Here is a 20,690-nt window from a genome sequence, read left to right as displayed (position 1 = left end):
TCATTATGAATTAAAAGTCTAAACTGATCCTAGATCAGCACTCCTACTCTGAGAAGTGCTTTGAATACCAGCCTTGTTGTTCCTTAGCTATTAGCTGTTAAAAAGGCAAAGTAAAAACAATACTGTTTGTTCTCTGGTTTACAGACACACAAACAAAACATTAGATACAAAATAAAGAGAAAGAAACCACAAAGGTCAATTGTTGTCCTATGATTTAGAAAAATAGAGCAGGAGACTCCTTGGAGAAATAATAAATAATGAATTACTGGAGTACAACACATTATTATACAAAGAAACTGATGTATACTGAATATTATAGCTTTCATGTCTATGATAAAATACAAAAAAAAGTATTGATTTGACTTTGTCTGAAATGCCACCCTGTTTTCTATATAGCCCATTGCTTTTGACCGGGGCCCATAGGGCTCTGTGCTTTTGACCAAGGCCCATAGGGCTCTGTGCTTTTGACCAGGGCCTATGGGGCTCTGTGCTTTTGACCAGGGCCCATAGGGCTCTGTGCTTTTGACCAGGGCCCATAGGGCTCTGTGCTTTTGACCAGGGCCCATAGGGCTCTGTGCTTTTGACCAGGGCCCATAGGGCTCTGTGCTTTTGACCAGGGCCCATAGGGCTCTGTGCTTTTGACCAGGGCCCATAGGGCTCTGTGCTTTTGACCAGGGCCTATAGTAGGCTCTGTGCTTTTGACCAAGGCCCATGGGGCTCTGTGCTTTTGACCAGGGCCCACGGGGCTCTGTGCTTTTGACCAGGGCTCTGTGCTTTTGACCAAGGCCCATAGGGCTCTGGTCAAAAGTAGTGGACCACATAGAGAATAGGGTGCTTTTTCGAACACTTAAACACTGGAAGGCTGGAAATGACATGATTTGGGTCCAGTATGTTTCCTGCATGGTCTTTTCTCTAGTCCAGAGAACCTATCTGTAACAAAAGGCATTAACACAGAGGTTTTTATGTTCATCCTTTGAATAAATACTTCAACTGTTGGGAAACAGGTGGGAAAGGAAAACCAATCTTACAAATTAAGTTGCAGAGTGATTTACAAAATAGCCTGGTCCCAGATCAGTTTGTGCAAAAACATATCCTGGACCAGGCTAGTAACTGACAAAACATTGAACTATAAAATTGAGACTAGAGCCCAGCGAACGCAGTAATAATTTAGCGTTGCGGCGGGTCGGTGTGAAAAAGCATGAAGCCACAGAACACTATCAGTGCAGTATCTCAGAGATAGATAGAAGTGGAAAAGCGGGTACATTACATTCACAAGGCGTATGTTTGTTTTGTTCTGGTATGAGAGAGAAAAAAAATAGCAGAGCACCAGCTTTGGACAGAAGACATTATATATGATATACTGTAGTAGGTCGCCTTCTCTCTCTCACATACGCACACTTAGCTAACACTGATGCCCAATAACAAATCAACCCCTAGCCCCTACCCACTATATACCTCTGGAGATCAGAGAGGATTGGATACATGGAAGAAATACAGTGAACATGCCATCTAGACTAGCAGAAGGCAGTGTCGTTATTACCATATAACTTACACCTATCCAATCCTGTTAGATCTCCATAAGTGTGTAGGGGATCGGGGTTGATTTGGGACTGAGACTCGCTCAATCAACCCCGCACCCAGCCCTGTGGTGCAGTTCCACCACAGGACACCAGAGGGCGACAAAACTGTACAGAAAAATCACAAGCAGAATACAAGTACCAAAACAACTCTATTTTGGGTTTTCTCCTGATACAAGAAAGCCATTACTTAGTTTCTTTTTTCTTACAAGACATTATTCAATTACAACTTATTATACAAATGCATAAACTATAGTGTACAAACTATTCGATTGTTTTCATTCAAAGTAACTACACTATTAAAATACTCTGCTATAAAAAGTTTGAAAAATACTTCATTGTGTTACAATGTAATCATACATCGTCAGCCGGTAGGGATGGTATATTGATCTTAGCGCGTGTGAAGTAGGCCATCTTCTCCCTGCAAAGAGAGAAGAAATGGCTATCAATCAAGCTAATGTATTTGTAAAACCCTTTTTTACACCAGCAGTTGTTCACAAAGTGCTTTTACAGTAACCTGACCATCAAGGCCTATCAGGAGGAGCATAACAAGATCAGAGACTATAGCCTGTTTATACCTGGTTCTAACATGATCTTGTTCACATTCTGATTGTGCCCGCATTTTTTTTTTGACAGGTGTAGACGATTAAAAGACGTACTGGGATCAGATCTTAGAAGTGTAAACGAGATCGGGTCACGATCGGGATAAGAACAGGACAAAGGATGCATGTTAACGGAAGGTATAAATGGGGCTTATATGACCAGTAGGATCAGTTACCCAAGATGGCGAGACAAGATACAAAAAACAGTTCAAACCATATGGTCAAATAGTTGTCCATAAAGGCATAAGGGTTGGACGGAGGGATCTGTGTCACCTGAAAGACTGGACCTGCAGGGGGACCTTCTGGCTCTGCTCTCTCAGCCGACACACGTCTTTGGAGGCCCTCCTCATCAGCTTCTCAGCCCGCTGCTCCTGACGCTGCTGCTCCTTAGACTGCTCCGCCTGGGACGGAGGGAGACAAGAGAAAGTGTTCATTGAAGGAGAGAGACAGAGACTGGAGAGAGAATTCCATAAAAGTGAGCGCAACAAAGTATTTCACTTCAGTTGCTCTGAAATGCAGGATACTGTGTCTTCCGACTGATGTGGACTCTGGAAATGAATGGTTTCATTCTTTATGCAAAATCTTACTCATCAAGTTGCGACCTGGGCAACGCTTTATTTAAAGGGTCACTTCAGGTGGAAGCGAACGACACCAGATTATACAGCCATTAAGTCTCTTCAGTGCCTAATCAAGCTTGAGAGAGAACCTGGGGCCAGAGGCCTGGCATTAACTGCCGTTAGCTGCTATTAGTGAGAGTGGCTGATGATGGCATGGTAGAGTGGCTGGAGGGGCATAAGGGGGTATAAGGTATCCTTACACAAGCCATCAGATCCCGAGTGCCATTCAGACCATTGCAAAACATTGTGATGTCGAGTGGCCTAATCATCTCACAGCTGGAAATGAGCATGTGCATACTATATCTATCACACGTCTATCCAGCCACGTGCCTGTCTCTCGGCCTGCTCCAGCAGCCTGTGAAACCGGTGGTCGTGCAGAACGGACCCAGGCAGCGCAGTCTCTCCCCGGGCCTTCAGGGCCTCCAGGTGGGCCCTCAGGTCCCTCAGGGCCTGGAGCTCGTCGTTCAGACGGCTCTGACGCGTTCGCGAAGCCTGGAGGGCCAGCTCCAGGTCCAGGGAGGTCCGGGTGTTTGTCTCCCCGGCTCCGCCACGCCTCCGCACCACCACCGGCTGGCACAGGGTCTTGAAGGAGGGAGAGAGAATGAAAGAGCAATGCAGAAATATTTGGTTCCTTATACTGCACATTGTTTATTTTTATTTTTTATAATACTTTTATTCTTTTCCAATAAAAAAAAATAAGACAAAGATACATTGACATTCATTGTAGTGTTGAATGGAATATCTAGAGGACATAACAAACAAAACTCACAAATACAAAAAGATGAAAAATCCTACTAGGTGGTATTATAAGAAGACAGTATATAGTCATTACAAGCAGTGTAGTTAAACCCCAAATAAGTATTGAGTGGAGTACAACACAGAGCAGCAGCAGACCATCCACCCAGTTATGAAGCGGGACGAGACCATTTATCCAGTATCGGCTGACATATTCTGTAAGACATTGGACTGGAATATACTGCACATTGTTGAAGAACATTCTCAACATTGCTCTTCAGATTATGATGAGTTTCATGCTACTTATTGCAACGATCTGGTGCTCCTTTGCCTGATGAAAATGTCCCCCTTTATTGACCAAATCACCACCATGAAGTTAACTGAAACCGAATGCAAGATAAAGAGAGGACAAATGTTAAACTCACCCTCTTAACCCTTAGGCTGCGTCTCTCCGAGGTGTTCCGGACAAACGGGCACTTTTTGGATAATGTGGAGCTGTCGCTATCGCTCCGGTTCAACTGTAAGAAGAAGAAAGAGGGGGGAGAGAGAAGAAAGAGGGGGAGAGAGAGAAAGAGGGGGAAGAGAGAAGAAAGAGGGGGAGAGAGAAGAAAGAGGGGGAAGAGAGAAGAAAGAGGGGGGAGAGAGAAGAAAGAGGGGGGAGAGAGAAGAAAGAAAAGAAAGGGGGGGAGAAGAAAGAGAGAGAGAAAGAAAGGGGGGAGAAGAGAGAGAAGAAAGAGGGGGGAGAGAAGAAAGAGAGAGAAAGAGGGGGAGAGAGAAGAAAGAGGGGGGAGAGAGAAGAAAGAGGGGGGGAGAGAAAGAAAGAGGGGGGGGAGAGAAGAAAGAGGGGGGAAGAGAAAGAAAGAGGGGGAAGAGAGAAGAAAGAAAGAAAAGAGGGGGGGAGAGAAGAAAGAGGGGGAAGAGAGAAGAAAGAGGGGGAGAGAGAAGAAAGAGGGGGAGAGAGAAGAAAGAGGGGGGGGGAGAGAAGAAAGAGGGGGAAGAATGGAGAATAGGAACATCCATTGGTGTTAAGTCTGGGAAAGCTCTGTGGTAGTTTGGTCTGGGATTGGGGTGTGTGTGTGTGTGATTGTGTGTGTGTATACAACCCACTCACCCTGCAGATGTACTGGTTGCGCTCCCCAGGGGAGAAGGTTTGAGACCTCATGATCATACTGTTCCGTACGAAGCCTCTCTGAGCGCTGCGTGGTCCTGGTCCCAGGCTGGGTCTGTCTTTAGGCCTCACCGCCATACCACACATCTCTGTGTTAGTCTCCGCATCCACCTGGTTAGAAGGTTAGAGAATATTACAGCTACAGAGATGTGGGTTCACCAAATAAAAGTGGACTTTTTGAAGTATGTGTGTGTGTCTAGATCTAACGGCTCTGGGTTCCACATTAAACACACCTCTCGAGGCCAGATTTCTCCATTTAGCCGGGTGTGTGTGTGTGTGTGTGTGTGTGTCAGAGTTCACGCAGCTTACCAGCATTGGTCCTTCATTTGCCTGAGGGATTCTCTCTTTATATCTCCTCTCCTCCTCTTCCTCTCTGGTTGGCTCTTCTCGACACTCCTCCTCCGGCTCTTCCCCTCTGTACGCCTGCCCAGAGCCAGCAAACTTCGTCTCCGCCTTGACAGAATCTTTCCTCTCCTCCTCCCCCTCTTCTTCCTCCTCCAGACCGAGGACCAGTTGAGCGCTGTCCTCTCCCAGCATGCTCAGCCTGTCATGAGAGGAGAGGTCAGGGTCAGCCATATTGTCACATGCAATGCAACCTGTCCATTCAAAATGTTACGGTGTGTGCTCACAGCGAGAACATTTTTATGTTTGAGTAAAATGTTGATGTAGCCATGTTGTACGTCTTGAAAGCAAGAGTGACACGTCGTTTTGCGAGAGGAAAATGTCCCCCGAAGGTGTTAAAAAAATTAAATAAAAATAATTTTAAATGTTTAATTGAATATTAAAACATACAATCTACCACCTGCAGTAAAGCCACTCAACATTTACATTCAATTCAGTCATCTTACCGTCTCCCATCCAGAGTGACCCGCAGGATCAACCAGGGCCAAGCGCCCTGCCCAAGGTCACCTCGACAGACCTCCCACCAAGTCAAAAGGTGTTTGTAATGGTTATAAAGTGTCATCTGTGAGGGACGGGTCAGTACCATTGGTCTCTGTCCATCCCCAGGTGGCTCTACCTCTCCACCTGTGGTGTGTGTGTGTGTGTGTGTGTGTGTGTGTGTGTGTGTGTGGTGTGTGTGTGTGTGTGTGTGTGTGTGTGTATATATATATATATATATATATATATATATATATATATATATTGAAAGTACTGTGTTTGTAATGGTATATATATATATATATAAAGTACTGGTGTTTGTAATGGTATATATATATATATTATTGAAAGTACTGGTGTTTGTAATGGTAGTAAAGAGTAGGTTGTGAGGGACAGTGGGTCAGTACCATTGGTGTCCATCCATGTCCAGCTGGCTCGCTCTCTCCTTCTCCTCCAAGGCCAGCTCCTGTTCCACAGCCTCCAACTCGCTGGAGGTCCTCTGCAGCAGGGCCGACACCGCATCCTGACAACACACACAACACAATATTGGAACGAGGCGCCACTACAGCCTGGGGTTTGATCCCATGCTGTGTCACAGCCAGCCGTGACCAGGAGCCCATTAGGTCGGCGCACAAATGCCCAGCGGCATGTGGGTTAGGGCAGGGTTTGGCCACGGGGGGGGGGGAGTCGTCAGTTGAACGGTGTTTCCTGTTAAGCAGTGTGTTGAGAAGCAGCGTGGTTTGGCGGGTCCTGTTTCTGGGGACACATGACTCGACCGTCGCCTCTCCCGAGCCCGTTGGGGAGTTGCAGCGATGAGACCAGATCGTAACTACCAATTGGATATCACGAAAAGGGGGGTAAAATTACAAAAACAACTTTCCATTTGACTTTCGTGTGCTGCCATCTGAGGTCGATACAGCTATAGGTGCCTGCAGAGATTGAGGCCTCCCACTAGTCATTTCCCCCTCAGTAGAATAGGATGCACATTCTGTATAATATAACCTGCATGCAGCAGTGTATTTGAAGTGGTCTGAAGTGGTGGAGGAGGACTCACCATGTCCACGGGCCCTGCAGGGTGCTGCTCTGGCCCAGGGCCGGGTCTCTCCTGGCTGGCCTCTTCTATCTCTCTGGTCCTCTCACTGGTCAACAGGTTGTACCACACACGGGTCATATCCCCACTCACTGGAAGCTCTCCCAGAATCACATGGGCTCCAGCCTAGCGAGAGAGAGAGGGTCAGGAGAAAGATAATGACAAAAAGTGACAGAGTGTGTGTGAGAAAGTGTCTTGTCAGTTCGTCCGGCCCAATCACATTCTATACCCTGTCCCAGTCGTAATGGTTGACGCTGTTATAAGCAAGCAATATGTTATTAGTTAACTGAGTGTTGGTAGGTGCTCAAAGCCTGTTGGTAAGTGTGTTTGTGCGGTGTGTACGTACCAGGCAGTCCTCGGTTCCTCCGGGACCCACGGTGCAGGCATCCACGCGGAGCGTCTTGTCCCGGAGGACGGCGTGCGGCGCGGCCGCCCTGAACACCTCATTGAACGTCACGCTGTCGGGCAGCGCCACGGGCACCACGCGGGTCCTGAACAGACTGCTGACGTCACTGGAAGACGGGAGGAGCGCCACTCGGATGTATCTGTTGGGGCGGGGGGGGGGGGGGAGTTATACAAAAATATATATTCAAGGACATTTCAATGTTGATAAGGTCATGTCGTCCAATAACAACCTAATACTCCTAAACTCAGAGAGTTAATGTGGAGACCGAGGCAGTAGGTTGGAAAAGTGAACGTGGCCTGGGGACTGTTGGGATAAAGGCTGGTTACCTCTGGTGTGTTGTGTTATTGAGATGTGTGCTCTTCCCTTTCTGCCTGCTGTTCTGTAGCTTCCGGCCAGAGGCCCCAAGCATCTTTGAGGATTTCTCTCTCTGCTCCAGTTAACATTGACTCAAACACTTCCTGGAAAAAAAAACCTCTCTGCAAGACTCCTCTCCTCTCACCCGCAAACGAACCCCCACACAGCAGACTCATCTGCATATGCATATTTCACTAACTACAAAGGAACCCAAATTTTCACTCAAATGAGTTGAATGATAATAAGATGAAGGAAGTTTGGTTGAAGAAAGAATAAAACAGTTTTTTTAAAACACGTAGCTACCCCCTGCTAAGTTGCATCATATTTTGGGGGGAGATATTCCAGCTGAATATTGAGCGAGCGATTCAAAGGCGTTTCCCCGCTGTTCGATTGGACACAAATGTCTTTTCAAGCCTGGGAACATGAGAGAATGGATTAACTTTTTAATTTTTGTCGGCCATAAAAGAAACAGGAAAAGGGGCTGCTGGTGGGAGAGAAAGCCACGAGGGGTCTCAATAAATAATAACATGACAGAGCCCACCCACCCCTGCAGAGAGTAGACAAGACACACCTGTGTGATGTAAGGCCAAGTGTGTGTATGTCTGTATGTGTGTATGTCTGTGTGGGTATGGATGTGGATGTGTATATGGATGTGTGGGTATGGATGTGGGTGTGGATGTGTGGGTGTGGATATGGATGTGGGGGTGTGTGGATGTGGGGGTGTGTATGGATGCATGGATGGATGTGGATGTGTGTGTGGATGGATGTATGTATGGATGTGTGGGTGTGGATGTGTGTATGGAAGTGTGGGTGTGTATGGATGTGTGGGTGTGTGTGGATGTGTGTATGGATGTGTGGATGTGTGTATGGATGTGGGGGTATGGATGTGGATGTGGATGGATGCGTGGATGGATGCGTGTGTGTGTGGATGTCTGTATGGATGCGTGCGTGGATGATGCATGTCTGTGCGTGTATGTGTTTGCGTGCGTGTGTCTGCGGATGTCTGTATGGATGCGTGCGTGCGTGCGTGTATGCATGCGTGTATGCATGTCTGCGTGCGTATGCATGTGCATGTCGTGCGTGTATGCATGTCTGTATGCATGTCTGCGTGCGTGCGTGTATGTCGCGTGCGTGCGTGTATGCATGTCTGCGTGCGTGCGTGTATGCATGTCGTGCGTGCGTGTATGCATGTCTGCGTGCGTGCGTGCGTGTGCATGCATGTCTGCGTGCGTGCGTGTATGCATGTCTGCGTGCGTGCGTGTATGCATGTCTGTGTGGGTGCGTGTATGCATGTCTGTGTGGATGCGTGTATGGATGTCTGTGTGGATGCGTGTATGGATGTCTGTGTGGATGCATGTCTGTGTAGATGCGTGTATGGATGTCTGTGTGGATGCATGTCTGTCTGTGTGGATGTCTGTGTGGATGCGTGTATGGATGTGTCAACGCAACACTGACAGGCTGAGCACAGCGGCACTCTCAATGTCAACATGGTCTGTAACACGCTGCGATGCTGTCTGTGTCAACGCAACACTGACAGAGTCTAGTTAGTACACATATACGGATATACGAATGAATGAAAGATGGAATGAATGAATAAATGAACGAGTGAGTGGGTGAAAACTCACACTCTGGTAGTGGAGGGGACTGACAGGGCAGCAGGGTTTTGCAGCTGCATGATCACCATGACAAAACTGGAGTTGGCAGCATCATATCTGTAAACAACAACACTATCTTTCAGTTGTCCGACAACAGGGCAGGATGGAGTAATAGACACTGCGTAGCTTAATGTGTGTGTATGTAGTCTTACTTCAGGCCTATCTGGACCTGGGCAGACTCAGGAAGGACAGGCTCGTCCTCCAGGTAGACCACCGCTTCATCAGACTCCATTGACCTACTAACACAGCAGGTTTTTATTATTACCAATCAAAAATAGAAGAAGAGAAGAGAGACAGGAGGGAGGCAGAGAAGAGAGACAGGAGGGAGGCAGAGAAGAGAGACAGGAGGGAGGCAGAGGAGAGAGACAGGAGGGAGGCAGAGGAGAGAGACAGAGAGGAGAGAGACAGGGAGGGAGGCAGAGGAGAGAGACAGGAGGGAGGCAGAGGAGAGCGAGGAGGGAGGCAGAGGAGAGAGACAGAGGGAGGCAGACAGGAGGGAGGCAGAGGAGACAGGAGGGAGGCAGAGGAGAGACAGGAGGGAGGCAGGGAGGGAGGGAGGCAGAGGAGGGAGGCAGAGAAGAGACAGGAGGGAGGCAGAGAAGAGCGAGGAGGGAGGCAGAGAAGAGAGACAGGAGGGAGGCAGAGAAGAGAGACAGGAGGGAGGCAGAGAAGAGAGACAGGAGGGAGGCAGAGAAGAGAGACAGGAGGGAGGCAGAGAAGAGACAGGAGGGAGGCAGAGAAGAGAGACAGGAGGGAGGCAGAGAGAGACAGGAGGGAGGCAGAGAAGAGAGACAGGAGGGAGGCAGAGAAGAGAGACAGGAGGGAGGCAGAGAAGAGAGACAGGAGGGAGGCAGAGAAGAGAGACAGGAGGCAGAGGCAGGAGGAGGCAGAGAAGAGAGACAGGAGGGAGGCAGGAGGGAGGCAGAGAGAGAGACAGGAGGGAGGCAGAGGAGAGAGACAGGAGGGAGGCAGAGGAGAGAGACAGGAGGGAGGCAGAGGAGAGAGACAGGAGGGAGGCAGAGGAGAGAGACAGGAGGGAGGCAGAGGAGAGAGACAGGAGGGAGGCAGAGGAGAGAGACAGGAGGGAGGCAGAGGAGGAGGGAGGGAGGCAGAGGAGAGAGACAGGAGGGAGGCAGGAGAGAGGCAGAAGAGAGAGACACATTTCAGAGTGAGAGCAAGAAAGGGTGTCCTTGGCTCATCGTCTAATTTAAATCAAATCAAGGGGAGAGCAAGGGAGGACAGGAGGAGAAGAGGGTATGAAAGAGAGAAAGAAAAAAAAGAGAGCAAGCAGAGAGAAAGCAAGTGAGAGGAAGAAAGAAAGAGAAAAAGGGAGCAAGAGAAGGAGGGAGAACGCTAGCTGAGAGAGATAGAGTCCACACCACACTGGTTGAAGGGATCAGCATCAAACCCCCCCCCCTTTAGGGGGCAAGAGATGATGAAAGAGTTTAACCATTTGAGCCGTTTTAGTGGGAAAAACAGACATCAATGAGGCCAGTCTAATCACGAAAAGCCAAACTGGGCAACCGAGCCCATGCACTAATTAGGAAGACACAACTGGGCAACAGAACTCTGCGTGTCAGCATCTCAAACATCTCTCACGTTTGACAAACAGACAGGGCTTCTTCCATTCAGTCATTAAAGAGCAGATGCAGCTCTGTCTCCGACTGTGTGATACACGTGAGACGAAGCTAATTGTGTGTGTGTGTGTGTTGAGGAGCCTTCAGTTTGGTGGTCTGTTTTAATTGAGGTCTTGTGGTTCTCTCATCACAGCTTGCGCCAAACATCGCAGGCGTTGGGTTAAATGGAAGAAGGGGAGAGGAAGAGGAGGTTAAAAAGACCCATCGTGACCCTTTGAGTGGACCAACACTATTGGGAACAGCAGTACCGCAAGATAAATGAGAGAGGGATGGAGAGAGGGGAAGAGGTTGAGAACGAAGGGGGCAGAGGTTGAAAATGAAAGGCACGGGGGAAGGGAGGGATGGAGAGTACTGAAGAGCGAGAGAGAGTGTGCGACCGATCGATCGAAATAATGAAAAGAGCGGGAAGTGAGTGTGACCCACCGTTTGACATTAGAGGCCTCGTACACCCCACTGTCCCCGGCCACGGACTCGTCTGACACGGCTGCTGACACACAGGTGGGCCTGTCCTCCCCCGGCCTCTGGAGGTCCACGTCTGACAACAACACAGACGAAGACATGAAGTACAACTGAAATAAGACACCACAGTTGATATGCCGGGGCGGGGGGCGGGGGGGGGCTGCTGCTCTGCTTGCATAGTACTCGAGAAAAATTCATTAATCCAGAAAAGTGTTTTGGTATATTTACGAGACACATCCAAAGGTGCGATGGGAGCCTCCAGTCCCTCCACCAGTGCACCTTTTAGCTGGAACTCTGGACAAGCACACCTGACGCAACTTGTCGACTAATCATCAAGCCCTTGAGTTGAATGCAGAGTATTGGTTCGGGGCTACAATACAAATGTGTGCTGTTCGGGGGAACTGGAGGACTGTTTCAGTGCAGCTCCATTTTGAGCTGCTAGGTGGCAGCGTTGCGCCATGCAGCGCAAGGCATTTCTAATCCGTGGTAAATTCCAATGAAGGGAGGAAGGAAGGAATCATTTCCCGTATGAATAAAGCCCGTTCTCGCTCTCTGGAAACACGGAAAGTAGCCGCCTCAGAAATCTCTAAACTGTTGGATAAGATGTCGGTGTGTGATGTCAAATGTTTACTTGACGGTGTTGTATCAGTAAATGACTGTGTGAATATTCTAATGTAGTACAGGTTGTTTATTCTAATTTGATTCAAATAAATATATATTATGGGTTGTCCAAGGTTCGGGATAGGGTGGGGCCGCCAGGGGTATGCTTGGAATTGTGTAAGTACAAAAAAAAGAGGGGGGGTGGTGTAATATGATTATATTGCCCTTGTGACCCAATAAATTAACAATTGTTCACAAAAAAGAAGAAGAATTTGAACAGAGCAAACGTCTCACCTGTGACTCTCTCTCTGAGGGTGGCCAGTGCCCCTCTACCTTCCCTCCCCCCCTCCCCTCCTCTGTCCCTCTCCCCCGTCTCCGGCTCAAACATCCCCATCCCCTGGCCGTCGTAGAATCCCAGGCTGAGACCGCCAAAGTCCGACACCACCAGACCGACGTCGCCGTCCCCAAAGTCCTGTGGGCCCGCCGACGGGAACGCACCGACCCCCTCCAGCACTAGCGGCGAGCCCGGCGGCGAGAGAGAAGACAACGACGACCTCGAGGAAAGCGACGTCACCGACTTGGACGGCTCGGCCGGCTTCGAGGACACCGCAACCAGCGGCGCTAATGGGACCAGGTCGTTGGTACCGGTTCCAACAGCGTGTGTGTGAAGCGACGTGTTGTGTGGGTGTGAGTTCTCCACCTCGTGTTCGTGGATGGTGGTGATAATTCCTGGGGGGTCTCCCCGCCTGTAGGTTATACCAGAGGGGGTCAAGGGCTCCTGGAGGAGCAGGTCCAGTTTACACTGGTAGTCCAGGTCCAGGGGAGAGGGGGGTTCTGCGGGGGTGTAGTAGAGGTCTCCGGAGGAGAGGGAGTTGAGGGAGCCGCGGGAGGAGGATGCGTTGAGGGAGCCACGGCTGGAGGCCAGAGAACCCAGGCTGCTGCCTGATGAGACGGACAGGGTACTGGCCGACAAACTGTAAGGGAGAGAACACACATGACACACACAGCCAACACGCACCATGAACAAGCACCTCAACCAGCAACGTTTCACTTACTGCAACTGTATGTATGTGTATTGGAGGAACACTTTGGCTGAGTTTAGACAGGCAGCCCAATGCTGATCTTTTTTTGCCACTAAATGGTCTTTGGACCAATCACATCAGATCTTTTCAAATCAGATATTTTTCAGAGCTGATATGATTGGTCAAAAGGTCAATTAGTGAAAAAATATCAGAATTGGGCTGCCTGTGTAACCGCAGCCTTAGTGCAAGAGTGTGTTTGTGTATAGGTATACAAGCTTGAAGTGCACGGATACACAGGCACACACACACACACACACCTCTTGAGCTGAGAGTGGAGCAGTGTGGTCAGTCTGGTTGATTCCTCCAGTCTCTGCACCAGGACTCGTCTCCTCTCCTGCACCTTCAACCTAGAGAGACAAATCATTACTGGTACAACATGTCTGGGACAGAACACATGTCCAAGTCTGGGACAGAACACATGTCCAAGTCTGGGACAGAACACATGTCCAAGTCTGGGACAGAACACATGTCCAGGTCCGGGACAGAACACATGTCCAGGTCCGGGACAGAACACATGTCCAAGTCTGGGACAGAACACATGTCCAAGTCCGGGACAGAACACATGTCCAAGTCCAGGGACAGAACACATGTCCAAGTCCGGGACAGAACACATGTCCAAGTCCGGGACAGAACACATGTCCAAGTCCGGGACAGAACACATGTCCAAGTCCGGGACAGTCAGAACACATGTCCAAGGGGACAGAACACATGTCCAAGTCCGGGACAGAACACATGTCCAAGTCCGGGACAGAACACATGTCCAAGTCCGGGACAGAACACATGTCCAAGTCTGGGACAGAATACAGAACACTTTCCTTTGGGAAAGTGTTCTTCTGACCTCAATGAGACTTCTTGGTCTAATAAATACTAAATAGACAACATGCCCCCTTCCCTCTGGTAGGAATCCCCTCTATTCTACTAACTAAGCTTCAAGAACACTAACCTTAATTACTGTCTTCATTGATCGAGCAATTACACAGAGCCTAATTAGCTCAAGACACAATTATAGGGCTTCTTCAAATGTAGTGTGTGTGTGTGTCTGTGACAATATGTAATTACAATTACAACCCATACAAGCGCCATGTTTCCAATTACGGCTGTCGCTCTGCCGTCTAATGTGACGCGATGTTGCAGCGACACATTCTGTATCCAAAACAAGACAATTACCACACAGTGTGTGTGTGTGTTCAGTGTGTGGGTGAGTAACAATCGGTATGCTAATGAACGGTAATTAAAGGCACCTTACAGTGTTTACCCTTTGGAACGTTGGCGTCGTTCATTAGGTAAACAAAAGGCCGTAAACCGTGTGGGCGGGCAAATCAATTAGTTTGTTATCTGTTGGACGTCAACGAGGAACTCACACAAACACGACATACACACAACCTCACGTATCGCCTACGTCCGGGGGACTTTTTAGACTTCCCTCTGTCTAAACGTCTGGAACTGCACGGCTACGAGTATAGCTGCGAGGCAACTACCGGGTTTTTAAAGGGAAGGTGCCGGGGATTGTGGGTCTCACCTCTGGGCCAGGGCGTGGCTGGGGGTGTTCCTGACGGCCTGCAGGTCCTGCTCCAGCTGGAGCCTCTGGGCCTCCAGACGTTGGAGGTCCTGCGGGGTGCGTCGCCGTGGCGACACGAACTGCAGCTCCTTGAGGAGCTCCTCCTTCTCCGAGACAAGGAGGAGACGTTCCCGCTCCACGTCCACCGCCCCCGGCCACGCCTCGCTCTCCAGCTTGGCCAGCTCCACCTGCACGTTGGCCATACTGTGGGAGGAAGGAGAGAAACAGAGGGTAGTGATGCTATATACACTAAAAGTATGTGGACACCCCTTCAAATTAGTGGATTTGTCTATTTCAGCCAAAGTGTATAAAATCGAGTACACAGCCATGCAATCTCCATAGACAACTTGAGTGGCCTGCACAAAGCCCTGACCTCAACCCCATCGAACACCTTTGGGATGAATTGGAACGCCGACTGTGAGCCAGGCCTAATCGCCCAACATCAGTGCCCGACCTCACTAATGCTCTTGTGGCTGAATGGAAGCAAGTCCCCGCAGCAATGTTCCAACATCTAGTGGAAAGCCTTCCCAGAAGAGTGGAGGCTGTTATAGCAGCAAAGGGGGACCAACTCCATAGTAATGCCCACGATTTTTCAAGAATCTGTCCACATACTTTTGGCCATGTGGTCTATTTGAACCCCTGTATAAAAACACATTCACGCTCATAAGGGAACGCAGTGAAAATGCTCGTCTTGAACTCCTTTCTCCTGGCACACACTCCTAGGGGTCTAAAGCCAGCAGCAAGCCCACATCTACGAAAGGAGGAGGGGTAACAGGGGAGTTGTCACGCTGCCACACTCCACCGCCGGCTCTCTGTACAAACACCTGTTCTATACCGGTGGATTAGAAAAACGTTTCAAAGCCCAAATGTCAGGGATTTACCGTCCATAAGGGGAGGGGTTTACCTGCCTTTTATTCACTGAGCCTAAAACTGCCCACGGTGGTCACAGATCACATCGCTAATGTGTGAAACTGACAGCCATCCAGGTCACAGCCTGTGACTGATAATGCATAACCATTTAATGGCTGGACATGGACCCTTAATTGCTCTGATCTGAAGTCAGATCAGTTGGGCTCTAAGGCCCATGCTAACACGTGACCGAAGGCCCATGCTAACACGTGACCGAAGGCCCATGCTAACACGTGACCGAAGGCCCATGCTAACACGTGACCGAAGGCCCATGCTAACACGTGACCGAAGGCCCATGCTAACACGTGACCGAAGGCCCATGCTAACACGTGACCGAAGGCCCATGCTAACACGTGACCGAAGGCCCATGCTAACACGTGACCGAAGGCCCATGCTAACACGTGACCGAAGGCCCATGCTAACACGTGACCGAAGGCCCATGCTAACACGTGACCGAAGGCCCATGCTAACACGTGACCGAAGGCCCATGCTAACACGTGACCGAAGGCCCATGCTAACACGTGACCGAAGGCCCATGCTAACACGTGACCGAAGGCCCATGCTAACACGTGACCGAAGGCCCATGCTAACACGTGACCGAAGGCCCATGCTAACACGTGACCGAAGGCCCATGCTAACACGTGACCGATGGCCCATGCTAACACGTGACCGAAGGCCCATGCTAACACGTGACCGAAGGCCCATGCTAACACGTGACCGAAGGCCCATGCTAACACGTGACCGAAGGCCCATGCTAACACGTGACCGAAGGCCCATGCTAACACGTGACCGAAGGCCCATGCTAACACGTGACCGAAGGCCCATGCTAACACGTGACCGAAGGCCCATGCTAACACGTGACCGAAGGCCCATGCTAACACGTGACCGAAGGCCCATGCTAACACGTGACCGAAGGCCCATGCTAACACGTGACCGAAGGCCCATGCTAACACGTGACCGAAGGCCCATGCTAACGTGACCGAAGGCCCATGCTAACGTGACCTAAGGCCCATGCTAACGTGATCTAAGGCCCATGCTAACGTGATCTAAGGCCCATGCTAACGTGATCTAAGGCCCATGCTAACGTGATCTAAGGCCCATGCTAACGTGATCTAAGGCCCATGCTAACGTGATCTAAGGCCCATGCTAACGTGATCTAAGGCCCATGCTAACGTGATCTAAGGCCCATGCTAAAACAGGCTTTCTGGTTAGTACGCCCTCTATCCATCTCTATTGAGTTGAGTTTACTGTTGCAGTTCTGTGGTCAGGTGATATGCATATTAACATAAGGAATCTCTGCAGTAAAAAAAGAAAGAAGAGAGATTACCTTCTTTTGGCCTCTTCATATTGGAGACTAAGTCTAACCTTCTCAGCCAAGGATGACCTGCTCCTCAAACCAGCCTGAGAAACGGAGGGAGAACGAGCGAGATAGAGAGAGAACAAAAAACATCACATGTACCTGCTTCAAGTTCAAGTGACTGGGTTTAATATCATTAGAGAGACCTCCACATCTCCATCCCTCGTTCTGCCCTCCCTCCATTTAGCATTCCATTGGTGAAGGTCTCACTGTGTGTGTGTGTAGGGAGGGAGAAAATCCCCAGTGTAGTAAGCAGCTTTGCCTCTCTACCTCTAACCCTGAGCCCAGTCTGCCTGGCTGGGCCCCTGGCAGCTATCATCTGCTCTGAGGAACCAGAGGAATCTTGTGTGTGTGTGTGTGTGTGTGTGTGTGTGTGTGTGTGTGCAGAGGAATCCAGTCCCACTAGGGAAGGCCCACAGACAGGGGGCGGGGACATTCCTCTCAGCAACACACAGGCATTTTATTAAGACAAAGGAGGGGCATGGGAGAGAGAGAGTAGAGAAAGCGAGAAAAGGAGAGGAGAGAAAGATGGAGAGGGGGGGGTGACAAATTGTTGAGTGAGAGTAAGATAGAGTTGGAGAGAATAAGGGGAGAGAAAGTGAGAGAGAGTGAAAGAGAGGAGAGAATGAGAGGTGGTGCTCACCTCTCCAGAGACGTCTGTCTGGGAGCCGGCTTCAAGCGTCTGTCTGGAGCCCACTGGGTTCCGGAGGTCTGGTTCCGAACGGCCCATGTTGTGTTCCGTGTGGAACCTTCCCTTTAGCTTAGCCAGAGACTATGGGAGAGAGGAGAACATGGAGTGGGTCTAGACTCTAGAGGGAAGTTCAGGGTTGAAAAGGCACACCATACCAAAAACAGAAAACGAAAAATTAGCATTTCAAAATCGGATAAGTTCAGCCAGTCCCTTCCTGTTTCAGTCGGTTTCCTTCTTTTGGGTGCCTAATGAACTTGACCTTGCCAGGAGCTCTCAAAAAGCAGATATAGGAACCCACACACAGACCAAAACTATTTCCCACACACACACATACCTGCATGAGGTCCTGTTTCTCCTTCTCTCCAGAGCTGATGGCCCTGCGGAGAGACTTGAGCTCCGTCACGATGGCTTTGGCCTCCTTCAGACGGTATCCACTCTGCTCGCCACACAGTTTTTGGTCGATCCTGCAAAAAGGGAGAGCACACACACATACAAATTAAATACAAAAATAAAACACCAAAGAGAGAAAAGGTTTGTTCACAAATATCAGAATATTCAATGATCTGGATTCTGCATAGATCAATTTGAATGTGAACACATCGATATCTATATGGGTGTTAAAGGGCAGATACACTCTACCGTTCAAAAGTTTGGGGTCACTTGTTTGATTTTGAAAGAAAAGCAACATTTTTTGTCCATTTAAAATAACATAAAATTGATCAGAAATACAGTGTAGACATTGTTAATGTTGCTGGCCATCTTGTCAGAGTTCCTCTGTACAGTGACTGTGTTCTTTTGCCCATCTTAATCTTTTCTTTTTATTGGCCAGTCTGAGATATGGCTTTTTCTGCCTAGAAGGCCAGCATCCCGGAGTCGCCTCTTCACTGTTGACGTAGAGACTAGTGTTTTGCGGCTACTATTTAATGAAGCTGCCAGTCGAGGACTTATGAGGCGTCTGTTTCTCAAACTAGACACTCTGTCCTCTTGCTCAGTTGTGCACCGGGGCCTCCCACTCCTCTTTCTAGTCTGGTTAGAGCCCATTTGCACTGTTCTGTGAAGGGAGTAGTACACAGCGTTGTATGAGATCTTCAGTTTCTTGGCAATTTCTCGCATGAAATAGCCTTCATGTCTCAGAACAAGAATAGACTGACGAGTTTCAGAAGAAAGTACTTTGTTTCTGGCCATTTTGAGCCTGTAATCAAACCCATAAATGCTGATGCTCCAGATACTCAACTAGTCTAAAGAAGGCCAGTTTTATTGCTTCTTTAAAATCAGGTAAACTGTTTTCAGCTGTCCTAACATGCTAAAAGGTTTTCTAATGATCAATTAGCCTTTTAAAATAAACTTGAATTAGCTAACACAACATGCCATTGGAACACAGTAGTGATAGTTGCTGATAATGGGCCTCTGTACGACTATGTAGATATTCCATTTTTTTTTAAATCAGCTGTTTCCAGCTGCAATAGTCATTTACAATATTAACAATGTCTACACTGTATTTCTGATCAATTTGATGTTCTTTTAAAATGGACAAAAAAAATGGCTTTTCTTTCAAAAACAAGGACATTTCTAAGTGACCCCAAACTTTTGAACGGTAGTGCTAGCTCTGTTGAGTGTTTGTCTAACAGCATAGTACGACAAAATGACATAACAAGCAACCTTTGTTAAGCTGCCATGCGTGATTTCTGACCTTCCTAATGTGCAGTTTGTGTGTGTGTGTGTTCCTGCCCCCTTTTCACTCTTTTCCTTTATTGTGTGTGCCTCCTGAGCGGATGGAGTGTGTGTGGAGGGTGAACGACAATGCTTCATTGTTTCAATTATTGTAATAAAAAGTGGCTGCTTTGGACAGGGCTTAATCCAGAGCCTGCCATGTGAGCAACAAAACCCCCCCCTCTCTCTCTCTCACCTCTTACTTTCTGTCTCTCCTATCATACCCTCTTCCCCCTTCATTCGCTCTCTCCCCTCTCCTGGTCATTCTCTCTTTACCTCCCATCTCCTGGTCATTCTCTCTTTACCTCCCATCTCCTGGTCATTATCTCCTGGTCTCTCTCTCTCCTGGTCATTCTCTCTTTACCTCCTATCTCCTGGTCATTCTCTCTTTACCTCCTATCTCCTGGTCATTCTCTCTTTACCTCCCATCTCCTGGTCATTCTCTCTTTACCTCCCATCTCATGGTCATTCTCTCTCTCTCTCTTTACCTCCTATCTCATGGTCTCTCTCTCTCCTATAGTCATTCTCTTTTTACCTCCTATCTCATGGTCATTCTCTCTCTTTACCACCTATCTCATGGTCATTCTCTCTCTTTACCACCTATCTCATGGTCATTCTCTCTCTCTCTCCTATCTCATGGTCTCTCTTTACCTCCTATCTCCTGGTCATTCTCTCTTTACCTCCTATCTCCTGGTCATTATCTCCTGGTCATTCTCTCTTTACCTCCCATCTCCTGGTCATTCTCTCTTTACCTCCCATCTCATGGTCATTCTCTCTCTCTCTCTTTACCTCCTATCTCATGGTCTCTCTCTCTCCTATAGTCATTCTCTTTTTACCTCCTATCTCATGGTCTCTCTCTCTCCTATAGTCATTCTCTTTTTACCTCCTATCTCATGGTCATTCTCTCTCTTTACCACCTATCTCATGGTCATTCTCTCTCTTTACCACCTATCTCATGGTCATTCTCTCTCTCTCTCCTATCTCATGGTCTCTCTTTACCTCCCATCTCATGGTCATTCTCTCTTTCGCTCTCTCTTTACCTCCCATCTCATGGTCATTCTCTCTCTCTCTTTACCTCCCATCTCATGGTCATCCTCTCTCCCCCCTCCTATCTCATAGTCATCCTCTCTCTCCCCCATCTCATGGTCATTCTCTCCCCCTCTCTTTTCCTCCAATCTCATTCTCTCGCTCTCTATGAATGTGAATTCCTATTTATAGATTGTAGCGGCTCTCTCAAATAATCCTATACAGTGGTTCCTACACATGTTGGATCTTAATTTGAGCCAGTTTGCTACAGCAGGAAAATAATCCTGCAGTAACGGAATAGTGAAATATTATGTGGAATATAATTAATGGCAATTTTTGCAGTTTTAAATGTCCTGCATTGCAGGAAAGTGCTCCTGCACCAAAGTGATGAAATGAAGCTCCTACATCTGTAATCAAACTGTTTTATGACCGCCCTCAGGCACTATCAAGTCCAATAGACATGTAACACTAAAGCTGTAAAATCACAACTTTCACAGAGCAGCATACAATACACAGGTGTGTGTGTGTGTGCGCGTGCATTTAATACAGACAGGTGTGTGATCAATATGAAAAGGGGA

General features: G+C 48.5%; 1 protein-coding gene across 3 annotated transcripts in view; it reads right to left on the bottom strand.

Annotated features, from left to right (window-relative positions):
* Positions 1-1,710: 1,710 nt before the first annotated feature.
* Positions 1,711-20,690, bottom strand: part of LOC112232174 (protein WWC2) — a 36,934-nt gene continuing 17,954 nt past the window's right edge. For 2 of the 3 annotated variants that reach the window (XM_042329711.1, XM_042329713.1), the window contains 18 exons: positions 17,711-17,840; positions 17,329-17,457; positions 16,656-16,729; positions 14,381-14,623; positions 13,119-13,208; positions 12,074-12,753; positions 11,144-11,255; positions 9,236-9,322; positions 9,054-9,140; positions 7,015-7,213; positions 6,633-6,794; positions 5,986-6,101; positions 5,009-5,243; positions 4,643-4,810; positions 3,957-4,049; positions 3,127-3,378; positions 2,453-2,580; positions 1,711-1,998 (listed from right to left, as the gene is read on the bottom strand). In XM_042329711.1, the coding sequence (XP_042185645.1) occupies positions 1,932-1,998; positions 2,453-2,580; positions 3,127-3,378; positions 3,957-4,049; positions 4,643-4,810; positions 5,009-5,243; positions 5,986-6,101; positions 6,633-6,794; positions 7,015-7,213; positions 9,054-9,140; positions 9,236-9,322; positions 11,144-11,255; positions 12,074-12,753; positions 13,119-13,208; positions 14,381-14,623; positions 16,656-16,729; positions 17,329-17,457; positions 17,711-17,840 (3,052 nt within the window). In that variant the 3' untranslated portion in view covers positions 1,711-1,931. The remainder of the gene's footprint in view (positions 1,999-2,452; positions 2,581-3,126; positions 3,379-3,956; positions 4,050-4,642; positions 4,811-5,008; positions 5,244-5,985; positions 6,102-6,632; positions 6,795-7,014; positions 7,214-9,053; positions 9,141-9,235; positions 9,323-11,143; positions 11,256-12,073; positions 12,754-13,118; positions 13,209-14,380; positions 14,624-16,655; positions 16,730-17,328; positions 17,458-17,710; positions 17,841-20,690) is intronic. The other variant, XM_042329712.1, reaches the window with a different exon arrangement.

The sequence above is a fragment of the Oncorhynchus tshawytscha genome, linkage group LG11 (assembly GCF_018296145.1).
Source record: "Oncorhynchus tshawytscha isolate Ot180627B linkage group LG11, Otsh_v2.0, whole genome shotgun sequence".
Lineage (NCBI taxonomy): Eukaryota > Metazoa > Chordata > Actinopteri > Salmoniformes > Salmonidae > Oncorhynchus > Oncorhynchus tshawytscha.
This window is presented reverse-complemented; position numbering and strand designations above follow the sequence as displayed.